Source organism: Archocentrus centrarchus, chromosome 1, assembly GCF_007364275.1.
Source record: "Archocentrus centrarchus isolate MPI-CPG fArcCen1 chromosome 1, fArcCen1, whole genome shotgun sequence".
NCBI lineage: Eukaryota > Metazoa > Chordata > Actinopteri > Cichliformes > Cichlidae > Archocentrus > Archocentrus centrarchus.
Window position 1 is genome coordinate 31,712,356 of NC_044346.1, and position 27,339 is coordinate 31,739,694.

General features: G+C 42.5%; 1 protein-coding gene across 7 annotated transcripts; it reads right to left on the reverse strand.

Moving 5' to 3' along the window:
* Positions 1–434: 434 nt before the first annotated feature.
* Positions 435–9,984, reverse strand: LOC115773174 (peroxisome proliferator-activated receptor gamma coactivator-related protein 1). Of its 7 annotated transcripts, none has more exons than XM_030721702.1 (12): positions 9,858–9,984; positions 8,563–8,673; positions 8,320–8,475; positions 5,085–6,767; positions 4,409–4,462; positions 4,292–4,319; positions 3,557–4,255; positions 3,278–3,475; positions 2,612–2,675; positions 2,401–2,522; positions 2,140–2,291; positions 435–1,227 (listed from the first exon to the last, which is right to left on the reverse strand). In XM_030721702.1, exons 4-12 carry the CDS (start codon positions 6,115–6,117, stop codon positions 1,127–1,129), a joined length of 2,451 nt encoding a protein of 816 aa, XP_030577562.1. In that variant the 5' UTR covers positions 6,118–6,767; positions 8,320–8,475; positions 8,563–8,673; positions 9,858–9,984; the 3' UTR covers positions 435–1,126. The 7 variants fall into 7 exon arrangements, with proteins under 7 accessions (XP_030577562.1, XP_030579594.1, XP_030580264.1 ...); XM_030723734.1 differs by having other exon boundaries at positions 436–1,227; positions 3,278–3,464; positions 3,891–3,940; positions 4,016–4,319; XM_030722434.1 differs by having other exon boundaries at positions 437–1,227; positions 3,557–3,940; positions 4,016–4,319.
* Positions 9,985–27,339: the final 17,355 nt, after the last annotated feature.

Below are 27,339 nucleotides of genomic sequence, written 5' to 3' on the forward strand. Positions count from 1 at the left end.
TTTAACTTAAATACATTTTTCACACCTAGGTTTCAGTTTGGTTTGAACTATAGCAACCTTGATAATCTGAAACATCCCAACTCTGTGCTAATGTCCTGAAGTTGAATTTAAAAACGTTACATGATGGCATGATTTTTTTTACATTTTTTCATCATAATCTTTGAATTGATATGCCAGCAATTTAAGACAGCCTTACATTTTATCAACTAGGGGTGCAGTCTATATGTTTCTTAATGTGGTGGCAGTGCAGGGATCCATGAGAAATCATGAAATTCTCAGAAATATCAAACTTCATAAAATTGGTTGAAAATTCAACAAGCTATAATTTTAATTGTGGACCATTAGGAGACTCCCCTGAAAGAACATGGCAGCCAGAATAAAGCAGATTAAACTGTGAGGTAATGCAGTCTGGTTACAGCCATAAACATAGTTTATTCTACTGAGAGAAGTAAAGAACAATATATCACACCCTTTATCCAAAGCTCACCAATGTAAAGGAGTGGTACAAACCTCTGCCTTCCACAGATATCTGGATCTGGTTCAACATCAACATGTCTACCAATCTTTTATTTAGTTTTAATATTTGTGAAAATATGATTCTAAATGTCCAATCTACTCCACCGACATAGAGTAGATTCAAATGTGGATCTACTCAAAAAGCAAATCCCTTCTACATTAGGCCAAGCCACATCAAAGAAACACACAAGCCAAACCAACAGCATAAGCTCCCCACCAGAAATAAAGGTGTATTTTCATACATCTAATAACTAAAATAAAACCAATTAAATGGGAAAAACAATAAATTGCTTTTATTTTAATACAGAAAACTTTATCAGTGCTCTGGAATGCAATAAAAACCTTGTCTTCACATCAAGTGCTACATTATCAGTTTTATACATGAAACTGCAAGCATACAAATGCTACATATTTGTACATATAAACCGTACTCTATGTTTTCCATACATATAAACTGTACACATCAAAACCTGCATGCGTATACATTATAGCAAAATAATAAAATTCATAAAAAGTTTCCCATGCCAGTATGAGCACGATGCTCTGAGGTTTGTGAAAATGTTCCTTTTGCAGCTCCAGATTTGTGCTGCTGTTCGTCCACTCTGCTCTGCTACCTCTTTGATCCTCTCTGGGCCTGCTTCAGCAACGAATCAAAGTCGAGGTCCTCAAACCTGGTCCTGGAAGGAGACGCTTCTGCGTCTCTGTTTGCATCTGAGAAAGAGAGGGACATGCACACGTTCACTGTCATCTTCAATAAGCTGAGGAGGGCACCCGTGTCACGCACAGTGACAGAGTACAACAAATGCTACTTTGTGAAGCTTCAAATTTTCAGTTTATGTCGTCACTGTCGCACTGTGACTCTTGACCAGAGGGTGACAAGTATCCAAGTGCTTCATCTGTCTGTGGAGGTTGTGTGATGACACCCTCCACCCTGCCTTCCTTTCAGCCAGTCTGTGTGGCAGTTCTCATCTGCGGGCATTGGAAAGGAGGTGTGGCTTGTTTCCAATCAGCAACACTTGGGCCCAGTGTGCTGGTGCTCTACAGAAGCTTAGAGCTTAGGTGCCGAGTGGCTCTCCTCCCCAAATCAACTTTTTAGATTTTGGTTGCTCCTTGGTTTATTTTTTATTTATTTTTGACACTAAACAACATTGCATACACCATCTCTTGACTGGTGCACTCACACCACTGACTACACACCCCATGGTTAGTTTATTTCTTTGTTTCCTTAATTTGAATAAACAGTTTTTTATGGACACTGGTTTTAGTTACAATGCCCGATTTTTACACTGCAATTAAATGTTTTGGTTGTTTGGCTCCATTTGATTTCATTCAATTTTTTTTTTTTTTTTTTAATTCTGGTAAAGCGCCAACCAAGTGTGTTTTAGCCTGTCCATTTTCACACAGCTATTCCAAGGCTGGGATTTTATTCCCTTGCAAACGCCACAGATGAGTAAATGTTATCATATTACTTTGTAGACCTGCACGTGCTGCTAGCGGCTTTATAGTGTGAAGAAGTTTGTACAGTCATAACAATTTGAAAGATACACAAACACACAGAGAACTCACTGATGACAAACTATCTGACCCAGGCAGACCCTGGTGTTCACTGTTGGTGTGACCTACCGAGATCTGTGTAGTCTGAACTACAAAACTGCCTTCTTCCACCGAAGCAGATGTCAAACGGCAGCTCATCGGGCTGCCGTAGTTTTCCACCATTATCGATGGCTGCAAAAGCATCTTCCATATTGTAGAATGTAACAAAGCCATAGTGGTCACTAGAGGAACCAAAGTTGGTGGATTAAACGCTGATAAACACAGTAATCCAAATGCCATTTCATCATAAAATCTATAAAAGCATTTTAAAACATAATGGTGCATGCTTACCCTCTATCCCTGAAGTGAAGTGACACACACTCCACTTCTCCAAACTGAGAGAAGCGTTCTCTCAGTTCGTCGTGAGTCATGGACCTGCGGATACGGCCGACATACACCACCCGCCGTTCATCCTGTGGGAAAGAATTAAATGTGACATTACTGCCCACTGGGGTAAGAGAGAAAAAAAAAAAAGGCAACACTTCAGATGATTTTTACTCACTATGGCTTTCAGTTTCTGAATCCTCATGTCGTGCTCTCTCCTGAGCTTCCTGGACTCTCTGCTGCTGCATAGATGGAGAAAATGGAGACTGAGATTTTGCTCTTGAGGCCTGTTCCCGCTGAATGAGTCAGCTGCCACGTAAAATCTGGGGCAAATTAAAAACTACAACAGCGACTGTTGCCTGTGTCAAAAATTTAGGACTAGTCCTCTTTGGAAACGAGGTGGGCCTTGACATTAATAAAACAGTGTGCAGCCAATTAAAACAGGCAACTTGGGTCACATGGCATGATGTCAGTGACTCTGTATTGAATCTAAACCCACAAGAGGATGGTTACACAGCCAACCAGCAGCAGAGTATTGATGGACATACTGCTGTCTGCAAACTGATGGCCTGGTTGTGAAAAGCAGTGGAAAAGCTTCCAGTAAATATATGCACACTGAACTGTTTTGTTTAGTTTTTTTTGAGTGGCAAAAGTGACATTATCAAAGTCAAAGTGCGTTTTCTTGTGACACGCTCAGTGGGAGCAGTATCGCAATCATGATGAACAACAGAACACTGTTTATCTTGTTACTGAGCTCGCTGTGCGTGACATTTAAACACCTACATTTAATTTTCATTGTACCACACGGCGCATTTAATACAGCTTATCAACCACACTGACTGACCTACAAAAGTCTCTCCACCGCCTACAGCATATTTGTGGGGATGGTGACCTGGACCGGGATGTGGACCAAGATCTGGATCTTGACCTGCTGGATCTTGACGTGTAGCGCCTTGACCTGTAGCGCCGAGGAGGGGAGCGGGACACGGAGCAAGAGGGGGATGATGAACACGAGCTGCTCTCCGAACGCTTGTGATGGAGCCTACGAGATCGACAAATTGAAGGAAAAAAAAAAAATAGCCACAAAAAGTAAAAACTCAGACTGAATGTGAATAATGAGTACCTTAGTCTTTTTGGAGAGCGAGATGCAGAGCTGGAGGAGGAAGAAGAGGATGAGGACCGGGAGCCGGAGCTTGAGTCAGACCGTGGTGATCTTCTCCTGTATCTCCTCTTCTCTCTGCCTCTGACAGGGGGGCTGGGTGGAGGCGTTGGGAAGGTGCATGGAGCTGTCTTGTTTCCACTTGTCCTATTATCTTCTGTGGTAGCACAATTTGCAAACTGCAGAGCTTTGTCTATCTCTGATCTGGTCCTGGGTTGCTCTGAGTGATGCAGAAGCACAGTTGTGATCTGGGTTTTCTCTTCACCTGCAGCATTTAAGTCCTGGGTCATCATGTGCTGGTCATTTGTGGTTTGAGAAGCATCCTTGAGTAAAGAGGGCTTAGCTCTGCTACGCTGAAAAGCATTAGCAGGAGAATGATCTACAGAACCACAGTAATCATGATCGGAGGATATGTGTGCATACATGTGAGGAGAAGCACGAGTTGCACGTGACTCTGACGGAGTTGTGTGAGTCTTCCTGGACGGCAGAGGACGGGGGTCAATTATCTGAATGACCTTGGATAGAGGATTTTTCCGTCTTGCAGGCTGCTGAGTGCTCAGGATTATTTCAGTGCTGAGGGGCTCAGGGACATCCATACCCTCCAATGTTTGGAGCTTCTGAGTTTCTGAAGTGCTTAAAGATTCAAGTGGTCCCACAGAGGGCATCAACGGTAATGAAGCAGCACGAACAAGAGCGGGCTCGTTCTCACAAACTCCCTCTTCTTTAGCTGGAAGAGGAAAAAAAATAAAGAGGTTACACGAGACTGGACGTCAGCGTCCGTTAATACACTGCTGCTAGTAATCTGACCAAATTCACCTTGTGTTTCCTCAAACTGTTCCAGCAAGCTGGTCAGATCAGACGCTTCAATTCCTGATGAAGAAAAGAAGAAGCACATGAAAAGACTGCTTTGGGAGATGCTATTCTTTACTTCCCACTTACCATTATTACATTTAAGTCAGAATATTACTAACACAAATGTAGGCGCAGGTTGCACGTGCTTTCTTGTGAATAAGTTATATGAGAAGACACTACGGTAGCAAGTGAATCTTGTTGCATGCTTAGTTTATCACAAGTCACAGCCTTATCTTTTTTTGGACGGTGAGTGACTTTGCATGCTGCTTCTGTCTGAGGAGCAGCATTTCATCACACCACACAAGTTTTACCTGGTAGATTGCAACATGTTATTGTGCCGTTTTTGTTTCCAGAGAGCTTATAGGTGCACTACTGACACATTCTGCTGATCACAAAATAATATGTACTACGAAGCAACTGTAAAAACAAGGAGAAAATAAGTTTCATGGTAAAAAAAAATATATATATATATATATATAAAACTGCATAAATCACTCCTTAAAAAAAACGCCGGACCAGTTGTTTTCCCCTGATTCTGGTCTTTAAAGTTAGCTAAGCTAACTGGCTGCTTCTACATTTATTGACAACCTACCAACTTTTGGAGATTTCCCAAAATGTGAAACTATTCCTTTGAGTTTACCTGAGCCGGCTGTTGCTCCCTGCACTCTGCACCCAGATTGAGGGGGTGGTGGTTCCTCAGGAGGACTCATGCTGTGAGTTTGGACCTCTGTTGCTGATCCAGAAGCATCTATGTGAGACTGAAGTGGCTGACTGAAATGTGGGGTGACGGAGGAGCATTTTATCGGTCTCTTTGTATCAGGACTCAGTGCCGGTGGAGTTCTTGCTAAGGGCTGGGAATCTTTCAGTGAGCTCAGACTGCATTTTTGAATCTGTGGTTTTATGCATTGTGAAGTTTTTTGTTCCTGAGAGGTAGAGGAATCATCTGGAGGTATTTCAGTAAACACTGTCTTCATGTCCTGAAGCAGTGCAGTGCTCTCTTGGTTACAATCTTTGATTAGAGCTGACACCTGGGGATTTAGCTCTGAGGAAAATGTCTGTCTCTGAAGAGTTGCAGCTGAGGATTCATTATGGATTTCTTGCAGCTGTCTGTTACCCTGCAGACTCGAATCTCTGGAGGAAAACTCCACTTTAGATGCTGATGAGGAGTTGGAAGTGGATGGTGATGCTATCTGAAGAACTGGCAGGGGAAGGAGGACAGGATTTGGGGGATCACTGCTAAGTGGTGTTGGCTTCTTCACTGGACTTTTCTTGCGTTCAGGAACAATGCCACCTGCCAGTGGACTGGTAGGTGAAATGACTTTGGATTCAGTGCTCTGGCGGTTTAGTCTGCTGTGAGTGGAAGATCTGGCCTCAGAGGGCTGAAGCCTGTGTGTTGAAGAGACACGACAGGATGACATGTAGTCAGGTTTACGGAGGTCCGGATAGTGATGTGCTGTCTTTGGTCTGCAGCTGTTTTGTTTCTGCAAACAGAGGATGGGGGTCAGTTCCTTAGGGGGCTCAGGAACTGAGGGCCATTTGGTAGTGTTGTTCCCCTGTTTCTCTACCAGGGGCTGTCTCCTCTGGCGCAGCTGTCTGTACTGTTGGAGGCTGAGTGATTTGGCCTTGGCCTGACCTTTAGGCTGCTGGTCCTCAGTAGTCTTGTTACAATTCATATCTGAGGACGTTGTTGAGGCTTCAGTAGCTGGATTCTGAAGTGTGTTTGTGCTGTTTAGTGGAACTGACTCAGTTTCACTAGTGTGACATCTTGTTGGACTTCTCTCATTCAATGCATTTTCCACTGATTCATCCAATGAAGCCACTTGAACAGGGCCAAAGCTCACTCTTTTCTTCCCTCTGGATGGTGGAGATCTTCCATTCAGCAACACGCTCTTAAGGACTTGTCCACTATCTCTACTTCCATCTACCTCATCTCCTTTCTTTGTCTCTCTTACAGGTGCCTCATCATCAGATACAACATTTATCTCTTCGTCACTCTCTTCAGTAGGTCTTCATACCTCAACACCTCTTCCTGGGAGAATATGGCAGGATGTGTCCTCAGTTTGTCCCCTTCCTCCACATGCAGCTTCAGACAGTAGGGGTGCATGAGCTTCACCAAGCTGACAAGAGAAGTTGAGGTAAAAACCTCAACTTCAGCATCTGCCTTATTTTTTGAATGAAAATCTGGCTTTGTAGTTTAAAGGTCTGCGATAGAGCGTTTTTCTCTGTTTTGCCCTTCTGGCCTTTCTCTCCATCACTCTTCATTGTGGATGCTGTAGTTGGTGTTTTTAGATCTTGGTCTAAGTCTGTGAGCAAACGATGATTCCTAAAAGGAAAAAAGAAAGCGAGAGAAAACACACGTTTTGAACTCAAGAATCTAATCTTTTATTTGGTAGCAGAAAAGGTTAATCATGAGCGCAGGGAGCAGCATGAGAGCACTCTATCATCTAAAATGTCAATAAAGCCAATCTCACAGTGCAGCCACCGCTAATAACGTGTAGTTTACACAATGTAGTCATCAAGGTGGAGCAAAAGCTTGGCTCTCCTGAGCAAAGATTTCTCCTCCCTTCTTCTTTGCCTCTTTGTGTCGTATATGCGATTCTTATTACGCACACACTAAAGACATTGGCCTGCATTTGTGTTAAAATAAATGTCAACTGATAAAAAGCTAATGGTTCACTTAGATTAAAAGATCTTCTTTCGGTTATTGCATTTAGGGTCGCCACAGTGGGCCCTTTGCCTCCCTCTCACCCTGTCTCTAGCATCCTCTTTTTGTCTGCATGCCCTCCTTCACTACATCCATGAACCTTCTCTGTGGTGTCGCTCCGTTTCTTCTCATATTTAACATCTTTTGTCAACATATCTAATATTCCTCCTCCAACCCATCTCAGTCTTGCTTCTCAAATTGTCTCCAAACTGCTAAACCTGAGCTGTCCCTCTGATGCACTTATTTCAAATCTTGTCCATCCCGGTCGCTCCCTATTAAAATCTGAACATCTTCAACTCTGCCACCTCCAGCTCTGCCTACCATCTCCAATCCATACATCAGAGCAGCTCTCACTACCGTCTTGTAAACCTTCCCTTTCACTCTTGCTGTTATCCTCCTCTTTGTCACCTCTCTTGTGCGCTGTTTGTTGCTTTGGATGGTTGACCCCAGGTATTTTAAACTCATCTACCTTCACTACCTCTACTCCTTCCAACTTCACCTTTCCACCTGTGTTCCTCTCATTCACACACATGTACTCTGGCAACTTAGATCAAGAGGTATCTGAGCAATTAGTGCTTACAGAAAAGAAACTGGTGACTGACGGCTAATTAGCACAATGGCAAATGGGATATCCAGTGGTCGAACATGGTAACATTTTAGTGCAGATCGTGAGCATAAGAAGGAAAGAATGAACTACTGTATATTTAATCCACCCACAACCACAGCTGATTACAACCATCCACGACAACAGTTACACATTTCCTGCACCAGCAACTAAAACGTACACAAGTTACCATGGTGATTAGCCATTTTTAAACAGATCTGCCGTCGTGAGACTGCAAACTCTGACTTTAATTCCAACATACCTCACTAACCCACTAATCTTGCTTTGTAACAAGAAAAATGCCACCACACTGATGCTAACTCACAAAAACATCATTCTGTGAACAGAGACATTACAAACATAATCACACACATTCAGCCAGGTTTAAGTTGCGTGTCTTATTTTTTTATCTAAGCTTTCACGATACAACTAAACTCCACATACGCTGATCATCAGCAGTTTCATGATTGCCCGTAATTATGAAACACTTCTTCTACTTCTGCTGTGATTGCTAGAAAGGATGGATTATGGATAAAACAATTTATTCTAAATATAGTTTCTACCCACCACTGTGTTGTCCCTGTGCTTTGTGTGGCTGAGGAGCTTGGTGTCTGGCAGCGTGTCGAAAGGAGACAGAGTGCTACCATCATCCTCCACACTGTCCAGCATCTCAGTCAGGGCAGACAGGAGATGCTCGCTTTCTTCCTCAGCTCGGTTCTTGCACTGAAATGGGAAATCCAAATCAAAATACATAAACACAGCCAGTGTGAGTAAGTGAAATAATTTATATTCCTCTGCTTTAACGCTGACCTCTGACAGTGGAGCAATAGTGGAGTCTTCAAGAATGGCCAGGATGGAGTGATCCACACAGGACGGTGTGTCCATGTCCACACCTTCCACAGCTGCTCTGCTCAGAACCGACTGCAGGCAGAAAGAAAATCACTACAATCACTGAAATTCACATGTTACACTTGTTTGAATGCACACAGATTAGTGTATTTATACCTCCCTGCTTTAAAACAAAAAAACACTCATTCCTCTGGGTGTGACTCAAAGATCAGGAAGCATGACTCCTGAGCAAAATCCTATATATATATAAAAATATATATATATATATATATATATATATATATATATATATATATATTATATATATATATATATATATATATATATATATTTTTTTTTTTTTTTTTTTTTTTAAAGATATGAACCTGTAAAACACACTTATAACTCACTGGGAAACAGTGGTGCACAGTGGTGACTTTAGTGTTTCATTTTAAGCACCGTGTGCTCTTCTGTATTAATTTTGGCTATTTTAGAGACCTGTGTGTAAAAGACCACTGCAACTATTTAATGCTCTAACTGCTGTGATTATGTGGAAGTGCTATTAAAAAAAATAAAAACTGTGTGCGTGGCTTAACTCATAAACTACAGATGAACAAAAAGTGCAGCAGGCACTCAGTCAGACGGCAGAGGGTTTATTTTAACGAAAATGACAGTAAAGTGAAACCTCAGCTTTTAAGGTCAAGTGGTGTTAAATGAGTAGGAAGCAGGCTCAGGCCCTAGAGGCGGGTGTAACATCTGTACAGCACCTCTGGGAAGTGAAGGAGCTCTCATTTCCTGCACTCCTCTAACCAGACGTTTATCTGGCAGGTCAGCAGTTCATTTCTGCGCCTGGAAATATGTTAAAATCAGGCTTCAGGTAGCCAAGCAAAGAATAGTTGGGGGATAGTTGAGGAAAATAAAGCAGGGTAGTATGCTATGGAGGGCGCTGCCTTATCTGAACATCTTGTACCTGAGCAGGAACTCACCGGCTTTCCTCCGTTTTAACGTCTAAAAAAATTAGCATCGAGCTTAACACGAGCAGCCACATTAGCTAACTTGGCATTCAGCTGTTTCCGCATCCAGCCTGTCCAAATGTTAGGCTGATAAACCAGCTCCCCGGTCACTACCTGAATAGTACTACGAGCTCTTTTCAGCCACGTGTCGTTATTCCCGCATGTGGCCTCGAGCGCCGGGGAAACACGCCCGACTTAAGCGCCGAAACCCGCCACCACGCGGTTCATTTTATGACCGATAGGCTAAAGTGAGGAAACCGGTACCTCATTGAGGGTGTTGCTGGCCATAAGGTCGCTGATGCCGGTATTTAATTCCCCGTCTTTCCCCCTCCACCGCGCCGCCATCTTGACTCTCCACATGGTCCGCTGGCAGGCCAGAGGGAGACACGTGGTCCCCGGCTGGAAGCGCGCGAAAAGCACTGTTCTGAGATCAGATTGTAAGCACCAACTCCATTAATTAGCGCGAGGACGCGGGTAGAAATCAGATCCAGTGTCAGCTATGTGCTCTTCACGTTTCTCATTATGAGTTAGTTTTAGTTAAAAAAAATAGTTTTGGTTACCTGCAGATACAGACAAATTAGGGACGAATAAAAAGAAGCTATTTTGAATTAGGTGAATGAAAGATAAAATAAAGCACAGCTTATTAAAATATATATATATTTTTTTTAAACAGGATTATGTTCAGAAACACTCAAAAATATTTTAAGATTGCTTTCATGTCATCTTATTAACGGTATAAGTAAAAATTTCTAGTTAAAAGTCGATTCTTGTTACAGGTTTATATCTTTTATTTAGTGAATCGGAACATTAATCCCGGGGGACACAGACGCTCACTTAACATATAAATATGAACATATAAAAAAATACATAAAAATAAAACGAAGGCACTCGTAATGCAATGTTTAAATCAAATTAATTATTCCAAAGTTAAAACAATACTATGCACATTACAGACAAGATATTACATGTAAAATAAGCAAGGCGTCATAAGGAGGAGTTATAAAACTGGATAGCCGCTGACCAGTGACGTGCGGTGAGGGTCGTGACTGGTGAGGCACTGACGTCATCACATCAGATTTACAAACATATAGCTTATTCACCATTTGATTGGCAACAGTTGTTTTGTTTAACATTAACATAGTCTGAAGCAAACCTTTTAGCTCCGGTGTTGGTCTTCCTTTAATTATTATCTTCTGCTTCGATTGAAAGTCCAGTTTAGAAAATTCTTTCAGTTGAGTTATGTAATCTTCCATGTTGAACATAAGGCCAAGCAACAGGAAAAACTAACTGGCCTTGCTAACTGTTTATGGTAGCTTGCCGCCGAGGAGTCGTAGAGTCCCTGGGATCACCAGCGCCCCCTACCATGAGGCACGAGAACTGCGTGCCTCACCTAGTGTCTCTTCGCAGCAGTTTCATGATCGCTCAACACAAGAATGCATTACACACACATACAGTTGTTAATGAAAAAAACAAAAATAAACTGTGCATTATATACACCAGCTAAAATATGGAAATTTAGTTCATATAGTAAAAGTGCAGTGAGACCGGAAAGTAATCCGGTCTCACTGCATAGCATGCCAGCACAGTTAGTAGTCATTGGCAATGACTATACTGAGCCGCACCACGGATTGCGCAATCCGTGGTGCGGCTCGCCGGGCTGGTGCCTCACCGTTCGTCTCTTAGTATTTGACCGGCAAATGCGAAAATTCAGCGATTTTGAAAAAACTAATCTAAAAATGGTGTAGTTAAATGGAAAAGAACTTTAAAATACAAATCACTGAATGAATATAACCATTTAATTTATTTTTTAATTTTATATTTCCACGATGACAGGTGAGGCCGTGCCTCACCTGCCTCCCCTGACTGCACGTCACTGCCGCTGACAGGAATGGTTTTCTGGCATTTTTTGGTACATCATTGTTCCATCAATAAAAGGATAACTGATCCAAATCAGTATCTATCTATCTATCTATCTATCTATCTATCTATCTATCTATCTATCTATCTATCTATCTATCTATCTATCTATCTATCTATCTATCTATCTATCTATCTATCTATCTATCTATCTATCTATCTATCATTTGCCATTTAGATTTGTTTGATAGTCATGAACAGATTTTATTTCTCTCTATTGAATCACACTCTTTAACACTCTGTATCCACAGCTGTGCTTTAGTGGCTTATTTTACATTCCTTACAGAAAATAGAGAGAAAAAAACAATTAATTCAAGCAGAAGTGAAAACACAGTTCAGCATTTCTGACTCCTTAACTGATATCCTTCTTCCTCTTAATTTGTCCCCGAGGTGTGCTATTAAGATTTAATGAGCTACGCTACCACTGCTGCAAGAAGCCCTACCCTCACAGTCTCTATAGTCTGGCCTGGCTGGTCTTCTTTCTCTCTGCTGGTTCAGGAGTGAGATATCCCTGGGCACAGAGAAGGACACACACACACCACACACATATATAATCTATGAAGTAGCATTTTAGCAAAACAAAGGCAAAAACGCTCAGATCCTGCCTGACATTTGTTTGGATCTGTTTTATGGCATGAAGCTTTGCTGGTGAGACCGCTAATGGTGTAAGTGGGAGTTATCTTTTAGTGCTTCATTAGCTCTTGTGTTATAATTGCTGAGAGTGTGGTGAAAATATCAGTGCAAATGTTCAGCATCAGCAGATTCATAACATGTTACACACAATAATATGCTACATTAATAGTCAGTCCTTGAAGTGCTGCTGGTAACCTCCTGGTTCACCTTCGCCTTGCCATACTTTTCCATTAGGGTTTAACAACAGTTTTACTAGCTTATTTAACTTGAAGTGGGACCTTCTGAGGTCCAATTTTTCCAGTCCAGTCTTCAGAAACCCTCATACAAGGAGCAAACGCAGTTTGATTGATTGCATTTATCGCTTGTGTTCACATAACTTTCAGCATGATGTGATTGATGCTTTGTTTTGTTTCTTTCCTCTTCATCTTGTGCAGCTCCACACTGTGTTAAGGCACATATGAGAAATCATTATTAAACATTTGAGTAATAAATACAACTGCCCAAATCAGTATTTTCAGCTGTGGTTGATTACATTTGAATATTCAGTACATCAACCATGTATTTCCCCTTGTTTCCCTTTCTATTTACCATTACATTTGTTTCTATTTGATTATGGAGTTGATCCAATCATCACTCAATCATTTCTGTGGGAGCTGGAGAGTTTGTTTTGTCTTGATTGACCAACTGGCATAATTTCTGTCACTTCCTGTTTGCACCCTAAGTAAGTGAGGGTGGTTAATAGCAGTTATAATGTCTGGTCATGTGAAATATGTAAGTGAAGAAGATTAGGTTTGCATGAGTCTTCTCCTGCATGTGAACTCTGGCCTACTGGAGTTGGATATTTGACCCCCCTTTGTTTTATAATAGTTTATTAAGTAATTTCTTGATCTCTCTGATTCTGACACACCTGACTACCTTTAAAATGATGCTTAAATTATTTTTTTTTTTTTGATAAAGCTTATAGTTAGTTATACTGTCATAGACTTAAGGTGCTGGAGGACTTCCCGTGATGTACTAAGAATTTCTTCTCCTCTTCCCTCTTTTCACTCCCCAGTGTGTTTATTGTTTGTGGTCACTCCTTCTGTGCTATGTTTTGTTTTGTTTTTTTGTCTCGTCTCTTTCCAGTCAGTTTACAACCAGTTGCATATGGATACGACCCGGTTCTGCTGGAAGTCTTCCTGTTAAAAAAGGAGTGCTTTCTCCCCACTATTGCCAAGTGATTGCTCATAGAGTATTGTCTGATAATTGGGATTCTCCCTCTGGTCTTTTCTTACAATAAAAAGCACCTTGAGATTACTTTTGCTGGTGAACTGATGCTAAATCAATAAAACATAATTTAAGCGAAATCAGCTACATGATTTCCACCATGATCAAAGTCAGACAGATCAGTTTTACAGACTTAGTTTTACACTTTTATATGACTGATCCTCTGTAGATCCTGACTGTTTAAATGTATTATCAGCTGAATTCTCTCGTGTTCTTATTTTTGAGGCATGGAGGTGGAAATATTCCAGTGCTGTCACTTATTTTTACCACTAGATGGTGATATTGTACACCTGCTATTAAGTTCCACTCATCCTTTTGTTTTCTATGAGCCGTCTGAAATTGTGAATCAGTTCATTTCCGACTCCATACCAGCCACCTACAGTTAAAGCCATTTAAATAGCCACACACATTAGCATAATAAATGTCAAGGTTGTTCACCTTTCTGTTTGTGCTATCTTGTATTAACTTGTCTTTTTTTCCTTTTTTTCCTGCAGAGAACTGTGGATATGTCTGTCCTGTTATCTTGTGCATTCCGGGAAGGAGCTGACCTTTCTGCTGAATGTCATGGCGGAGTCAATGGCTGCACTAGATTAGTAGGGAGGAAAAATATGCTCTCTGGTACACACTTTAACAAGGTACCACATATACCCTGTTCATGTATTTTGATCCACAAGTCTGCCTGATTTGTACTTATTCTGCACATCCTGTCTACCGTACAGTCCGATCAGTTTGTCGTCTGTTTCCCACTCTTTTTGTTGCTTTACACAGTTTAATCCCCTGTCTTCTTCTGTTCTGTTGCTTCAGGTCTCTTCAGCTGCCACACACAGACGACCTCCCACCTCATCTTCCACAACTCTTGAAACACATTACTGCCTGAAATGGGGCCAAAGCATCCTCCAGTCTCCAGTGTGAGTGTGTTCAGGAGTGCGCAGAGGCAAGTGTGTGTGAATGTGTGTGTCATGAGAGGCAGTTCTGTGTAAGTGGGTCACCTTACAGCAGCATCCAGCGCACAGCCACCCTGCCAGTATATGGCCCCACATGTACAAACACCCACATTTAACCCACTCTCCACACACAGCCCTCTTTCTTATCCTTTTTTTTTTTTTTTAAATAGGAAATATAAAATTCACTCACTAACATCTTTTAAGTGCCAGACTTTGCTCTCATTCTTGGTGGGAGGAAGAAGAAGAGTAAAAACAGGAGGGAAAAAGAGCTCCTGTTTTACTTTCATGCCTCATCTGTCCTGTACTTCTCATCTTTTCCTCACTGTTGACCTGCAGGAAGACTCCCACGGTGCTCTTTTGGCAAGTTTGAATTTTTAAAGAACCTGTGAGATCAGTGAGTCAGGCATAAGCAGTCCTCTATCCCTCTAACTCACGCTTGCTGTATTTGTTTGCGCGTATGTGTTTTCCATATGACTTCCAGTCATCTTGGCTGCTCAGTCATGCGATGTTTGCGTGTCTGCGTGTGCACTTGTGTGACCTTTCAAATATTGTGTAACACTAGGAGCAGCGTGTTATAAAAAGGCAAAAGCACTCTGATCTTTAACTTGACACCTTCTCTGCAGGGGGAAAAGCAGGACACACAGGCATTACTTTAGAGACTGCTGAGTTAGGGAGCTCTGTTGCCTTCGTCCTCGTTTGATTTTTTTTGCTTTGCTTCAAGTAAGTCCTCTTTTTTCTTTGCTTTCATAGCGGAGTGGAGGAATGCCCTCCCACATGGTTCAGAGAACATCTGTTAGTGAGAAATGAAGGCCTGAGAGAGAAAGAGAAGGAGGGGGAGGTGGTGCAAGGGGACTTACATTAATACAGAAGACGAAAGGAGGTGAAGAAAGAACAAGAGAGCATGTGGAGAGGTGGAAAGGGGAGGAGGGAGACTGACAAGACCTCAGCTGGAGGAGACCACCCTTTCTGCAGATCAGCAGAGGTGAGACTATCCAGAGGTATCCGAGAGATAGTGACTTACAGGTGTACATGTTCCCGTGCACGTATGCACACAAACACACTTAGCACGGTAACAGAAACCTACATCAATAATGTAGCCGAGAGAAACAGGATGCAGTTTCTGCCTTACATAAGAGCTTACAGACGGCTGGCTCGCTCAGAACAGCCTCATTCATTCTCTGCTTTGCCCTCAGGCTGGATGCACACAAGATTTCTTGAGCTAATTAACCACCGCATTTGCCTTTCAAACAACTTTAACAGATAACTGTGTGGCAACAAAGGCATAAGAGTGGCACTAAAGCCATTTTTAACTTCAGTCTAGTGACTTTAGGTGATTTGTTTTACTCCGCGGAGCAACATTTTTTTAGCAGTGTTTCTGTAGTGGCTAATTTGCTGGATCCTACATTATTAAAGTATTGCAACAGGCTTGTTTCAAACAGGCGGGCCTAATGACCTGGGAAATGAACTTTTGTCGTCGGCGCTGCACACACACTGACATGGTCAAACCTGGAGGGACATAAGCACATGGTGTTTTTGATCTAGGTCACAGAGGGTCAGAGACACATGATAGCAGGTCAGCAGTACTTGTCATGTTAATGTTTGATAGGCTATATCCTGTGAGGTAAAACAGAACAAATCAAAATGTAATACAGCATAGCATTTGCTGATATTGCAAACATTATACCAGCTTAACACGAGAATGTTAGTAGCATGCTGAATTTGGCTACTATTAGACTTATGTGACACAAATAATAAAACATATAGCACAACAAAACATGGTTTGGTCCACTTATTAAGCCTCTGTTTTTCAAACTGCTCCACCCTTAGCCTCCTATTTTATCAAACCAGGAAAAAAAAAAATGGAGCAGCAGGCTCAATTTATCAGTAAGAGTATGAACCAATTATGCATACACTTTACCAAACAAACTAAAGTTTGCTTTCTGTGTCCAGGGAGTGAAATAAAAATAAACCTAAATATAGTGCTGATGTGGGAGAGTATGAAACCATAAATCTGTATGTTTGATTTATGAGTGGATGAATATTAACAAACTATTATTTCAGGTATATGGCAATGGAAATGACCATCACAGGAGCCTTTCTGGCAACTTCATCAGTTTTGCTCCTGCTTCTGTTGTTGACTTGGGAATCCCTGATATACCTGCTATGCGCTACCTGCTGTGCACCACACACGGAGTCAGCAAAATGTTTACCACCTGGAGAGACTTCCCTCAAGAGTTGTTAGTCATCACACTGGAGCAAAAAAAAAAAAAAAAAAAAAAAAGTAGTACATATTGAACTAGCATTCGTCAGGTGGGCAGGAAAAACCGTTTCAAATGAACACTAATTATGCTCCGTATCTCCTGGGTGCTTAAACTGGCAACTGTTTGGCAATGCATTAGCCATAACAACTTAATGAGGTAATAATTTGTCAGTGTTGTATTTGTCAGGTTGGCTTGCCACAAAATAATCAGTTAACATTGGGTTTATTGAACATTTTTATAGATTAGTGAGAATAAAGGGAATGGGAAGGGGAAAAAATTAAATATAAGAGAAACTTGCAGCATAATCCAGCAAAGTCTGTTGTAGGGCAATGCAGCAGGCAACTGTGATACTTTGAAAAGATTGCTGTCTCCAGCACCTTTTCTTCACCTTCTCGTTTTGTGTTGACTGGTTTTTACACTATAATCTCCCTCCGCAGCTTTCTTTGTCTCGGTTATTTCTCTTGTTACGGGGACTTTGAGTATCTGCAAACTGGCAAATTGTTAATGCGTGTGCACGTGTGTATCTAAATGATTATTGAAGAGTTTTAAGACGGCGTGCTTTGTGCTCACATCCATTTAAAAGTATGAACTTATCAAATATGTCTCCATGAAGCTGTTAATGTGGGCAGATCCATGTGTGAATCACAGTTTTCATTTATAAAAGTGTGTGTGTATAGAAGCTCATCATGCTTGTGCTATCCTTTTTCTGCCACATTGCCATGGCGACAGTGCCCTCCCGGGGTAATGGGGGACGAGTGCGCCAGAGCTATTTATTCTTTCACCCTCCCTCTTTCCCTCTCTCTCTCCCTCCATCCATCTCCCTCTCTTTTTCTTCGTCTCTCTCTCTCTCTCTCTCTCTCCCTTGCACACCACCTCTCTCACTCACTCCATCTCTGCCCTCTTCCTTCTGCAACCTCGCCATCTCTCTCTCCCGCTCCTTCTCCCTCCTTCCTCTGCTCTTTCTTCCCCTCTGATTGGCTTAACACTCTCCTCCTCAAAATGAGATACTGCCTAATGAGACAGAGGGTGAGGAAGAGAGGGAGGGGGGGACAAAGAGCAAGTGTCTTAAAAAAGGCAAGTAGGAATATGTGGGGGAGGCAATCTACGCAGACTTGTGTTGCATGTAAAGAGAGAACCAGATTTAACAAAACTCTGATGTCATTCTGGAGGGAAACGGCAGGCTGTTGTATATAATTAGACATCTCAGGAATGTGCATATGTGCAGAATGTATTGTACTCAGTCTTAGGATGTCAGTTGGGGTCATGACCTTTCTAATGGCTAAATCCCTGAATAAGCACAATTTGTACACTGATCAGCCACAACCATTAAATCCACTGACAGGTGAAGTGAATAACATTGATCATCCTGTTACAATGCAGTGTTCTACTGGGAGACCTTGCCCCGACCTCTGCCCCACCCTCAGGAACGACCGAAAAGCACAATAAAGAGTCCCTATTGGGTATTGACCTGACCATCAAAACAGCCCCAAATCCCAATCCAATTGAGTATCTTTGGGATGCACCAGAACCAGATCAATCCAGCACCCAAAGTTTTGGCTGTGCTGCCCAGGTGCCAGCTACCACAGGACGGCTCCAGAGATCCTACTGCGCAGAACTGCTTTTATAGGACAGCATTAATTGGTTTACTGGTGTGGCTGATTGGTGAGTGCGTGTTTAATCATGTTTTTTTTTCCTTCTTTTAAGGGCAAGCGATAAACCTTTCCAGTAACTGTAAAGAATAATGAATATAGAAACAAAGATAATTATGTGTAGCAAAGTTATATAGTGCTCTTATGTCTGTATAGTAAACATGAAGTGACAACCATGAGCTGGGCAACTTAGAGTAAATAGTGGAAGCAAATGGAAACTGCTAGTCTGGCACTTTCCAAAGGTAAGAACATCCACTCACCAGCAGCTCTAAAAAAGAAAAAAATATATTTTATTTGCTTCTTTGTTTTATTTGTACACATCATGGTGTAAAATGACATGTTGGGGTCATAAAGGTGGTTACGTGCCAAAGTATTTCTTGCCCAGGTGCAATAACTTTCTAGAGCTAAGCTAACTGGAAGCTAACTTCCAACTTGCAAGTCTTTAAGTTATGAACTAAGAAGCTGCATAAAAATAAATAACTGCTAATTGGTGGTAAATAACTTATATAGTAAGAGAACTACACATGTCAAAACAGAGCATAGATTTCTTGGACAGGCAGTTCATCTGTCTGCATTTGCCATAGAGCGCTCGAAAAGGCACCAACATCCACGCTTGAGCGGTCCATTTCAGCAACTTGGATTAGGAGAGGTGAAGTTTGCAGCCTATGACTGCATCTATATCACAGCAGTCCTGCCTCCATCAATAGAGTTTTTACTAAAGAGTAAATTAATCCTTAAACACAAAAATCATTTTATGTTCCAGGCTGCAAACATATTTACTTGTGCTGAAAAGCTGTCCTTGTTAACATGGGAATGTATGGTGATAGACTTGATTCTGGAGCCAGCCTCAAGCGGCCATTCAAGGAACTGGAGTTTTTGGCAATTCATCTTTCAGCCCAGAAATAGCAGCTTGGTTAGGAACCACAAGTTTACAAGATATCAAATGCAATGAAAAGACCACAACCATCCTTCTATGTGTGTGGCACTCAGCCACGAGGCTAATTTGTTCCAAGTTAAATCTTTTTAGTTTATTTAGACATATATCAAATCTTTTAAAAAAAAAGTAATATAATTGTACTCAAATTACTGGTTTCTGGTGCTTTTATCAAAAGCAGACATGCATTGTCAGCTGTGGATTAACACACATTTAGTTTCAAACTGAGTATTTGGAGTAGCGGGGAAGTGCACTCAGGATAAACTGCAGCGCTCATGTACAACTACATAACTCAATGATGTAGCTTAATAGATTTGGACAACAATGGAGTTCTTTGGCACAGAGGAGAAAAAATACTTGTTAACAGTAACAAATCACTGTCAGAGCCATATCTTTTTAACAATTAGAGCAGAATAATACCTGATGTATCCCAAAGCCATCAGGTGTCATTTTGTTTATAATCTGGGGCCTAACAACTCTCTCCACCTGACACAAACTTGAGCATCTAACCGAGAAAGACAAATGGCACAGTGATGGAGGGAAGGTTAGAACGAGATGGAGACAGTGGGAGGGAAAGGTAGAATGGAAGAAAGAGTAATAACTGAAAGAGAGACAGTGAGGGGGGGGGGGGGGGGGGGGGGGGGGGGGGCAGGAGAGATAAATGGCCGAGTAGACAGGAAGATGAGTGAAGCGAGAGAGCAACACTGTGTGACATACTGCAGACAGGAAGACTAACGGAGCGAGAGAGTGAATGGGTGAGAAAGGGAGATGAGAGAGAGGAGGCATGTTAGTTGCATCCTCCTCCCTTTTCCTCACCCGTTTCCCTCCCTCTGCCCTCCCTGCCATGTAGCAGACCTTCTCTGGATGGTAACAAGCCACTCAGACAGCTGCAGCACACACACGTACATACAGCCAGATTTCCTGAGGATCATTCAAAGCTTCACTTTTCTGTGTGTGTGTGTGTGTGTGTGTGTGTGTGTGTGTGTGTGTGTGTGTGTGTGTGTGTGTGTGTGTGTGTGTGTGTGATTTTAGCGGCAGCAGCAGTAAAAAAGAAAAAAAAAAAAAACAGCCTCTACATATTTAAAGGGGAAAAAAGGGACCCACATCACATGGTTGTTGTTCTCTCAAATCTGCCTCTCAGGTCACTTTGACAGTCCACTCTCTCTCTTGCCCTAGCTCACTCGCTTGCTCGCTCTCACACACACGCACACACACACGCACACACACACACGCACACACTCTCTCTCTCGAGCACTCAGCCGCTCATTCCCTCCCTCTCTCTTCCTCTCTTTCTCCCTCTCTCCTCCCACCTGAGCTGTAATTTGCAGGGCTGATGAGGGTGAGGGCAGAGCAGAGGCAGGAGCACTATTCTCCTCACTCTATAACACACACTCACTTACACACTTGGACACACACTCGCGGTGTGATTCACAGTGTACAGCTACAACTGAGAGAATCTGATCCTTTGTGTGTGTGCTCTTTTTTTAACCTCTTCTTCCCCTCTTTCTCTCTTTTCTCTTTTCCTCCCTCGCCGTCACTCCCTCCCTCCCCTCTCTCTCTCTCTTTGCACTGTGGCGGTGTGTGTGTGTGTCTGTGTGTGTGAACGGTGGGGATAACAGACGCTCATGTGAGCAGCCTCAGTGGCGGCAGCAGTGACTGGTGAGAAAGAGGAGAGAGAAGAGGAGAGGAAGAGAGCAGGGATAACAGAGCCACCACCACCACCATCATTCTGATCGGATTCACACCAGACATGTGAGAAGATGTCCGTGGGCGGCTGCGCGTGTCCCGGTAAGTAGCTGCCGTGGTGATGGTTGTCTTTAACGACAACCCTGCCGCTGCTGCCTCTTCTGCTGTTGCCAGCCGCTGACTTTTTCTGGTTGTGGTTGTTGTTGTTGTATTTTGGTTGGCGAGTGCAGCTGCTGCTGTGGCGTGACTGACTGGGGCAGAGAGATGGGGAAAGAGGTGCCCTGAGGCCCTGGGGCTCTGTTTGCAAAGGCTCATGGGAGGTCACCCTCTGTGGTGGCTGATGAAGAGCAAAGAAAATACTAGAGCACATGCAACAAACCTGCATTCTTATCTTCTTGCTCTTTTAAATTCAAGATTAAATGCAGAAGAGATTTGCTGGCAGCACGCACATCGGTGCATGAAGTTGTTGCAGCTAATGCAACTTCTTCTCTTCCTTCACCAGTTGTTGTTCTTGCCTTTTCTGCTGCAACTAATGATGCTGATGCTTTCTGACTAATGGCCCAGGGTAACAACAGAGTTCTTTATAAGTTACTCTCTCATCCACAGTGGAAATCTGACAGCAGAGGTAGCGGAAAAGAAAAGGGGAAAAAAACAGATCAAAGTGTGACATTTAAAGGGCAAAGATCACTGGTATGAATCAAAGGCTTGCATGATTGATTTTGCTCCTCTTCTCACAGAAGAGTTATTAATGAATGTTGGATGTTTCACAGCTCACACAGGAGTGTGTTGTTCAGGATACGTGAAGAGGGAGATGAGGGGATGCTTCTCTCGCTGGCACAGAGGCAGTTTTTTTATCACTGGTATCAAAGTGGAAAAGCAGCACTGCTGCATTTGTGGCACATGATTTTTAACCTCCCTATAGATGCAAGTCTTGCTCTTTAACCATAGCATGGCTTTATAATGGCCTTGTTAGGGAGCTGTTTACTTAGAAGTTCTCTTTAAGTTCACAAAAGGAGGTCAGCAAGTGCACACCCGAGTGGCAGAAGGGCAGATGCTGACCGTACTCTAACACAATTACTTGAGTCTATATGCTGCTGTTTTCTATGACATCTGAGGTCCCTTCATTCATGTTAAATATCCATCTTTGGGGCGAAAGAAGTGTCAGTCAGAGCTTCATAGTCTGGTTTCATTTCGCGCCATGATAACAGAACAGCTCCACAGTCTGACTGTTGCTTGTCACCATTTTATTAAAATGGGTTGAAGTTGAGTTGCTTCTGGGAACAGAGCCACAGAGAGCGACCTGGAGGGAGTAATATCCGTCGTATTAGGCCACCATATTGAGAGGTGTGCGACTTCTGAGGAACTCCCTACAGTCCCCAAACAGCTGTGTTTAGGTGCGGGACGCCTGACAGCAAACAGATAATTCTTCTCGTTTTATTGACTTTAATCAGACAGAGGTGGAAAGAACAAGAGAAATAAAGGTCTAGAAATAAACCCTGCACTGCTCAGCCTCAGGCAATATATTATTAAGTGTTACAGCGATTTATGTAGCACTCCTGATAGGATGTGTAGGACATGAAATATAATCCTATAGCTGCGAATGTATTCATAATCGTGATAGATGTTCTCAGAATCTACTGTTGTATAATTCTCAGCAGCAGGAGAGGAGGAAGGAAGTGTGATAAAGTTGTGTGAGTTGCTGTGTGTATTTGAGTGAGAGTGTGTGTAGGGTGCTGCATAACCCTGACGTGGCCTCCTCTCTTCCCCTGCCTACCAGGCCACAGTGGCCACAGTGGTCAACCCTCAAACAGCCGGGATGTGGATAAAGAAATTTAGCCAACCACTCATCCAGGATCGTATTTCCCTGGTGCCAGTGTCGACTTCAGTCATTAGTGAGATGGAGCACTAACTGGTCCCATGTTTTGTGGTTTGGAAACTCTTTAGCCTGCAGATTATTTTAAAGGCGGAAAGTTTAGGAGGAGCAAACTGAGAGACAATGTCAGCTCATCCAGTTGCAGCTTGTAGACAGATGAATAGGAAGACACACAGCTGAGGCTGAAGGCTCTAGAAAGCTGGACAGTATAGGAAGATGTTGGCCGACAGATTTGGTATCAGCAAGGGCAAACTCTCTAGACACACCAGATAACAATTTGTCTGGCACGCACAATGGCACAGGGAAATATGGTGCATCAGAGTTTTCGTGTGTGTGTGTGTGTGTGTGTGTGTTCAATCATGTGTTTTCAATCTCTGCGCAGCGCCCCGTGTTACAAAGGCAAACGCTGCCACCTCAGCCGTTAAACAAGCCTGCGCATAAGAGGCGGGAGCGTTTGTTTAGAACCGGGCCTTAGCTATCTTGCGGTCAGATTGCATACTTAATCAGCGTGGTCATGGAAATTTCCAAAAAGATGTATGACTGCACTCTTCTGCGCTCCACTTTTTGCTCTCATATTGTTCTCTCTGGTGTTCCCCTTTTGCTGTTGCCTCACTTTATCTGCTTTTTGCATTCTCCTTTTCATTTTCTCCTGAGTTTTCCTTTTTTATCACATAAAAAAAAAAAAAAAAAAAGGTTGACAGAGTAGTTCTTCTCTTCTCGTTTGGTGGCATCTTTCACTTTTCAACTACTAGCTTCACAGATGTCAAAGCATATTTAGCAAAACTAAAACTTTAGAGACAACACAACTGTCCAGGCTTACTTTCTCATGCACATCTGGCGGCCTTAAACAATACGTGTGATTAATATAACTTCACTCACACACACATATGTATACACAACATAAGGTAACTGAAAACCAATGTAAACACTGCCTCCTAAAATGGAACAATCGCTTCCATTCATTCACGTCAACTTCAAACGAGTCCAAAGCTTGACCCTACAGTGACGCTGGTTAATTTGCACACTTAAGTTACCACCCTCCTTCTCTAATTAAAACACGATCAGAGAAGCTGTGCAGGCTGGCTAAATACAATAGCACGTAAAATGTGAAACTATATAATCTGCCTTTGGTCACTTTCTTCTTGTTCTCTGTTGTTTACATTCCTGAGCTGTGTTCAACACACAAGGATCCTCCCCCTTCTTGTGTGGGCTCACATTTTGTACGTGTGGTGTGCGTGCGTGTGTCTGTGGACGTACACACAGCATGTGTCCCGACATGTGGATGACATAAACAGTGGGGCAAAGTGTGTGAGGGAATAACTTTACTAAATGGTTATTCTGCAGTCAGCTTCATGAAGCTACAAATGTTTTCTGCTTAAAGATCAATTAGATGACTTCAGGCTACTCTACACTGACCTACCCAGACCTTACAGTAACCCCCCCCCCCCCATGTTTTCTCACCTCTCTGCTCCCTCACCTCTGTCATATCTGCCCCCTAATCTCCCCTATGCACACAGTTTCAGTCTGCACTGTGTATATATACCTTCATCCTTCCTTCCCCTCTCACCCTCCCCTCACTCCCTCTTTCTCTTTGACTCCTCAGATTGCTAGCGTATGTTGGCTGGCTGACTGGCTGGCTGGCTAGATTGGGGGGGGGGGGGTAAGGAGGGGGAGAAGGGAAAGGAGAGAGAGAGAGAGAGAGAGAGAAAGAAAGAGAGGGGAAGAGTGAGAGAGAAGGGGGAAGGGACTGTGCCCTCTCATGCAGAGAGTCACATGGTGTCCCTGATTGGAGGAAAATGAGTAAAGACTGCAGCTTTGGCTGAAATGGCAACAGACAAAAACGCACAAAGGCTGAGCTGTTTAAAAACGGGTTGCACAACAAGAGAGCCTGGAGAGGAGGAGGAGGAGGAGGAGGAGGGTGTGACAGAGGGGAAGAGAGAGGGAGTGAGCAGACACCGAGGAAAGATGTGGATTAAGGGAGGAAGAGGAGGAGGAGGAGGAAGCAGGAGAAAGGAGGGTAGCGAGAAGAGGTGATGAAGGGGGAGGAGAAGGCAGAGAGCAGAAGAGCCAAGAAAAGAGAAGCAAGTAGGAGATGAACACTGTAGGAGAGGGAGGGAGATGGAGCGGGTGAGACAGAGTGAGAGAGAGAGAGATCAGACTGTGTTTCTATGTTTTCTGCAAGGCTGAGCGGTGACGTGATTGGCTGAGGGGGTGTGGGGTGGGGGGCAGACCTGACTCTGAGATCAGAGACAGACAAAATGGCTCCCAGAGAACAGAGAACGCAGCATCAGGGCACTGTCATCTCCACTCACACAGCTGTCAGCTGACACCAGCCGCCGCCACACACTCTCACGCACATCTGTCTCACACACACACACACACACACACACACACTTAAATCTCAGCTACCTGCAAAATGCCAGGAGAAAAAAAAAGGGGGGGGGGGACGCAACATTGGAGATGATGGATAATAATACAGATCATTAAGTTGCTACAGCAGATGCATGATTCTTATAACACTTAGAATAACACACAGATAATATATGTTAATGTCAAACTGGCTCACAGCTGAGCCTCTTTCTGATTTAATCCCTTCACCTCTAGGCCAGTTATAACATGTGACGCACTTGCCGCTGAACTTCCCAGGTTGCAGTGTGTCTGTGTTTGCCTGCCAAAAAGATCCCGAGCAGGGAATTCACCCAGTGAGTGAGAAAATACTGTAGGGCAGCATGAAAACAAAGACACCGGCTCGCTGTGGCCACAAGAGGGCGCTGCTATCAAAGGACAAGCTGCAGATTGTAGGTCAGTCAGAATTTTCCATTGTGATTTCTTTAGACTGTAAAACAGATGAATGAGTGATGGATCTCTGCTGAATAACAGCAGATTCATTTATATTCGGTGTCACTTTGATTGTTGCTATTTCTTCTGACGTTGTTGCGCTTTTGTTTTCTCTTGCAAACGAGACGCATCAATAACACTTTTCTGTCTGACAGTCGAGCTATTGGGTACAAAAGATTCAGATCCTTCAGTTAAGTAAAAGCAGCAACCAAACAATGCCAAAAAAATGTCCTTTCAAAGTAAAAGTACTTCAATTAAGGCACTAAAAATGTACTTAAAGTATTTTAAAACTATTTTGCATAACATCAATAGCCCTTGTGTTATGTTTCATTACTGGAGTTGTAAATATTTTCCAATAATGATTAGGGATATTAATTAAGAATGTATTTATATTAATGCTATAGATTTTTTTTATTAATTACCTAATTAATGTCTGATCAATTTTCTGAGTGGATAAAATAAGCTTACACGGGCTTATTATGAGCTTTAAAGCAGTTTTAACAGTCTGAACACAGGAGGGAAAAAAAGCCCAATCTCTACTGCACTGAGTTTAATATCACTGTTTTGCAAGGAGTAACTGAAAAACAAAGCAATATTAGAGCAATTTCATAAGGTTAGGGGCATATGATTCTTATGGATGGGACAATTTGAAATTTATTCTCAACTGGAATGGTTCAGGATTTCCATTCCTGATTATCATTATCTGTATTAATTTTTCTGCACATATCAAAATGTCTTTTTTTTGTGTGTCTTCAGTGATTTAAATACATAAGTCAAAGTTGTGTTTAGACAGTTGTTTCTGACTTCTGTTTCCAGTGACTGTTTTACATAAAGCAAGATCAAAAAATGTCAAACAAGCTATAGTAAAACATTTTGTAATTAAAACCCACAGAATGAGGTCACCTGTAGACATCTCTTTGACCATTTGATATGGAAGCAAAGCCTGAAGTTCCCATCATGATAAATAAAAAAAAAATCTCCAATCATAAATGAAAATATCCAGTGAGCAGCAGTTCTCTGAGCAAAAATGATGTCAGAGGAGAATGGACAGGCTGCTTCAAGCTGAGAGGAAGGCAATAGTAATTCAAATAATCACTTTGTAATAAGTGATTATTTGAATTACTATTACTTACTAAGGTATGCAAAAGGGCATCTCTGAACACACCACATATTGAACTTTGAAGCAGATGAGCTACAGCAGCAGAAGCCCACGATGGTTGTCATTCCTGTCAGATGAGATATAGCCCATCAGAGGCTACAGTTCACACAAGCTCACTAAAATTGGACAAGAGAAATTGGAAAAATGTTGTCTGGTCTGATGAGTCTCGATTTCTGCTACAACATTTGGATGGTATGGTCAGAATTTGGCATAAACAACATGAAAGCATGGATCCACCCTGTCTTGTACCAACAGTTCAGGCTGCTGCTGGTGGTGTAATGATGTGGGGCATATTTTCTTGCCACACTTTGTGCCCCTTAGAATTGTTTAAATGCCACAGCCTACCATGTCTGTCCCTCTAAGACCACAGTGTACCCATCTTCTGATGGCTGCTTCCAGCAGGATATCACACCATGTCACAAAGCTCAAATCCTCTCAAACTGCTTTCTTGAACACGACACTGAGTTCACGATGCTCAGATGGCCTTCACAGGCACCAGATCTCATCCAGCAGACACCTTTGGGACGTGTTGGAACAAGAGATTCTCATCATGGATGTGTAGCCGACAAATCTGCTGCAACTGTGT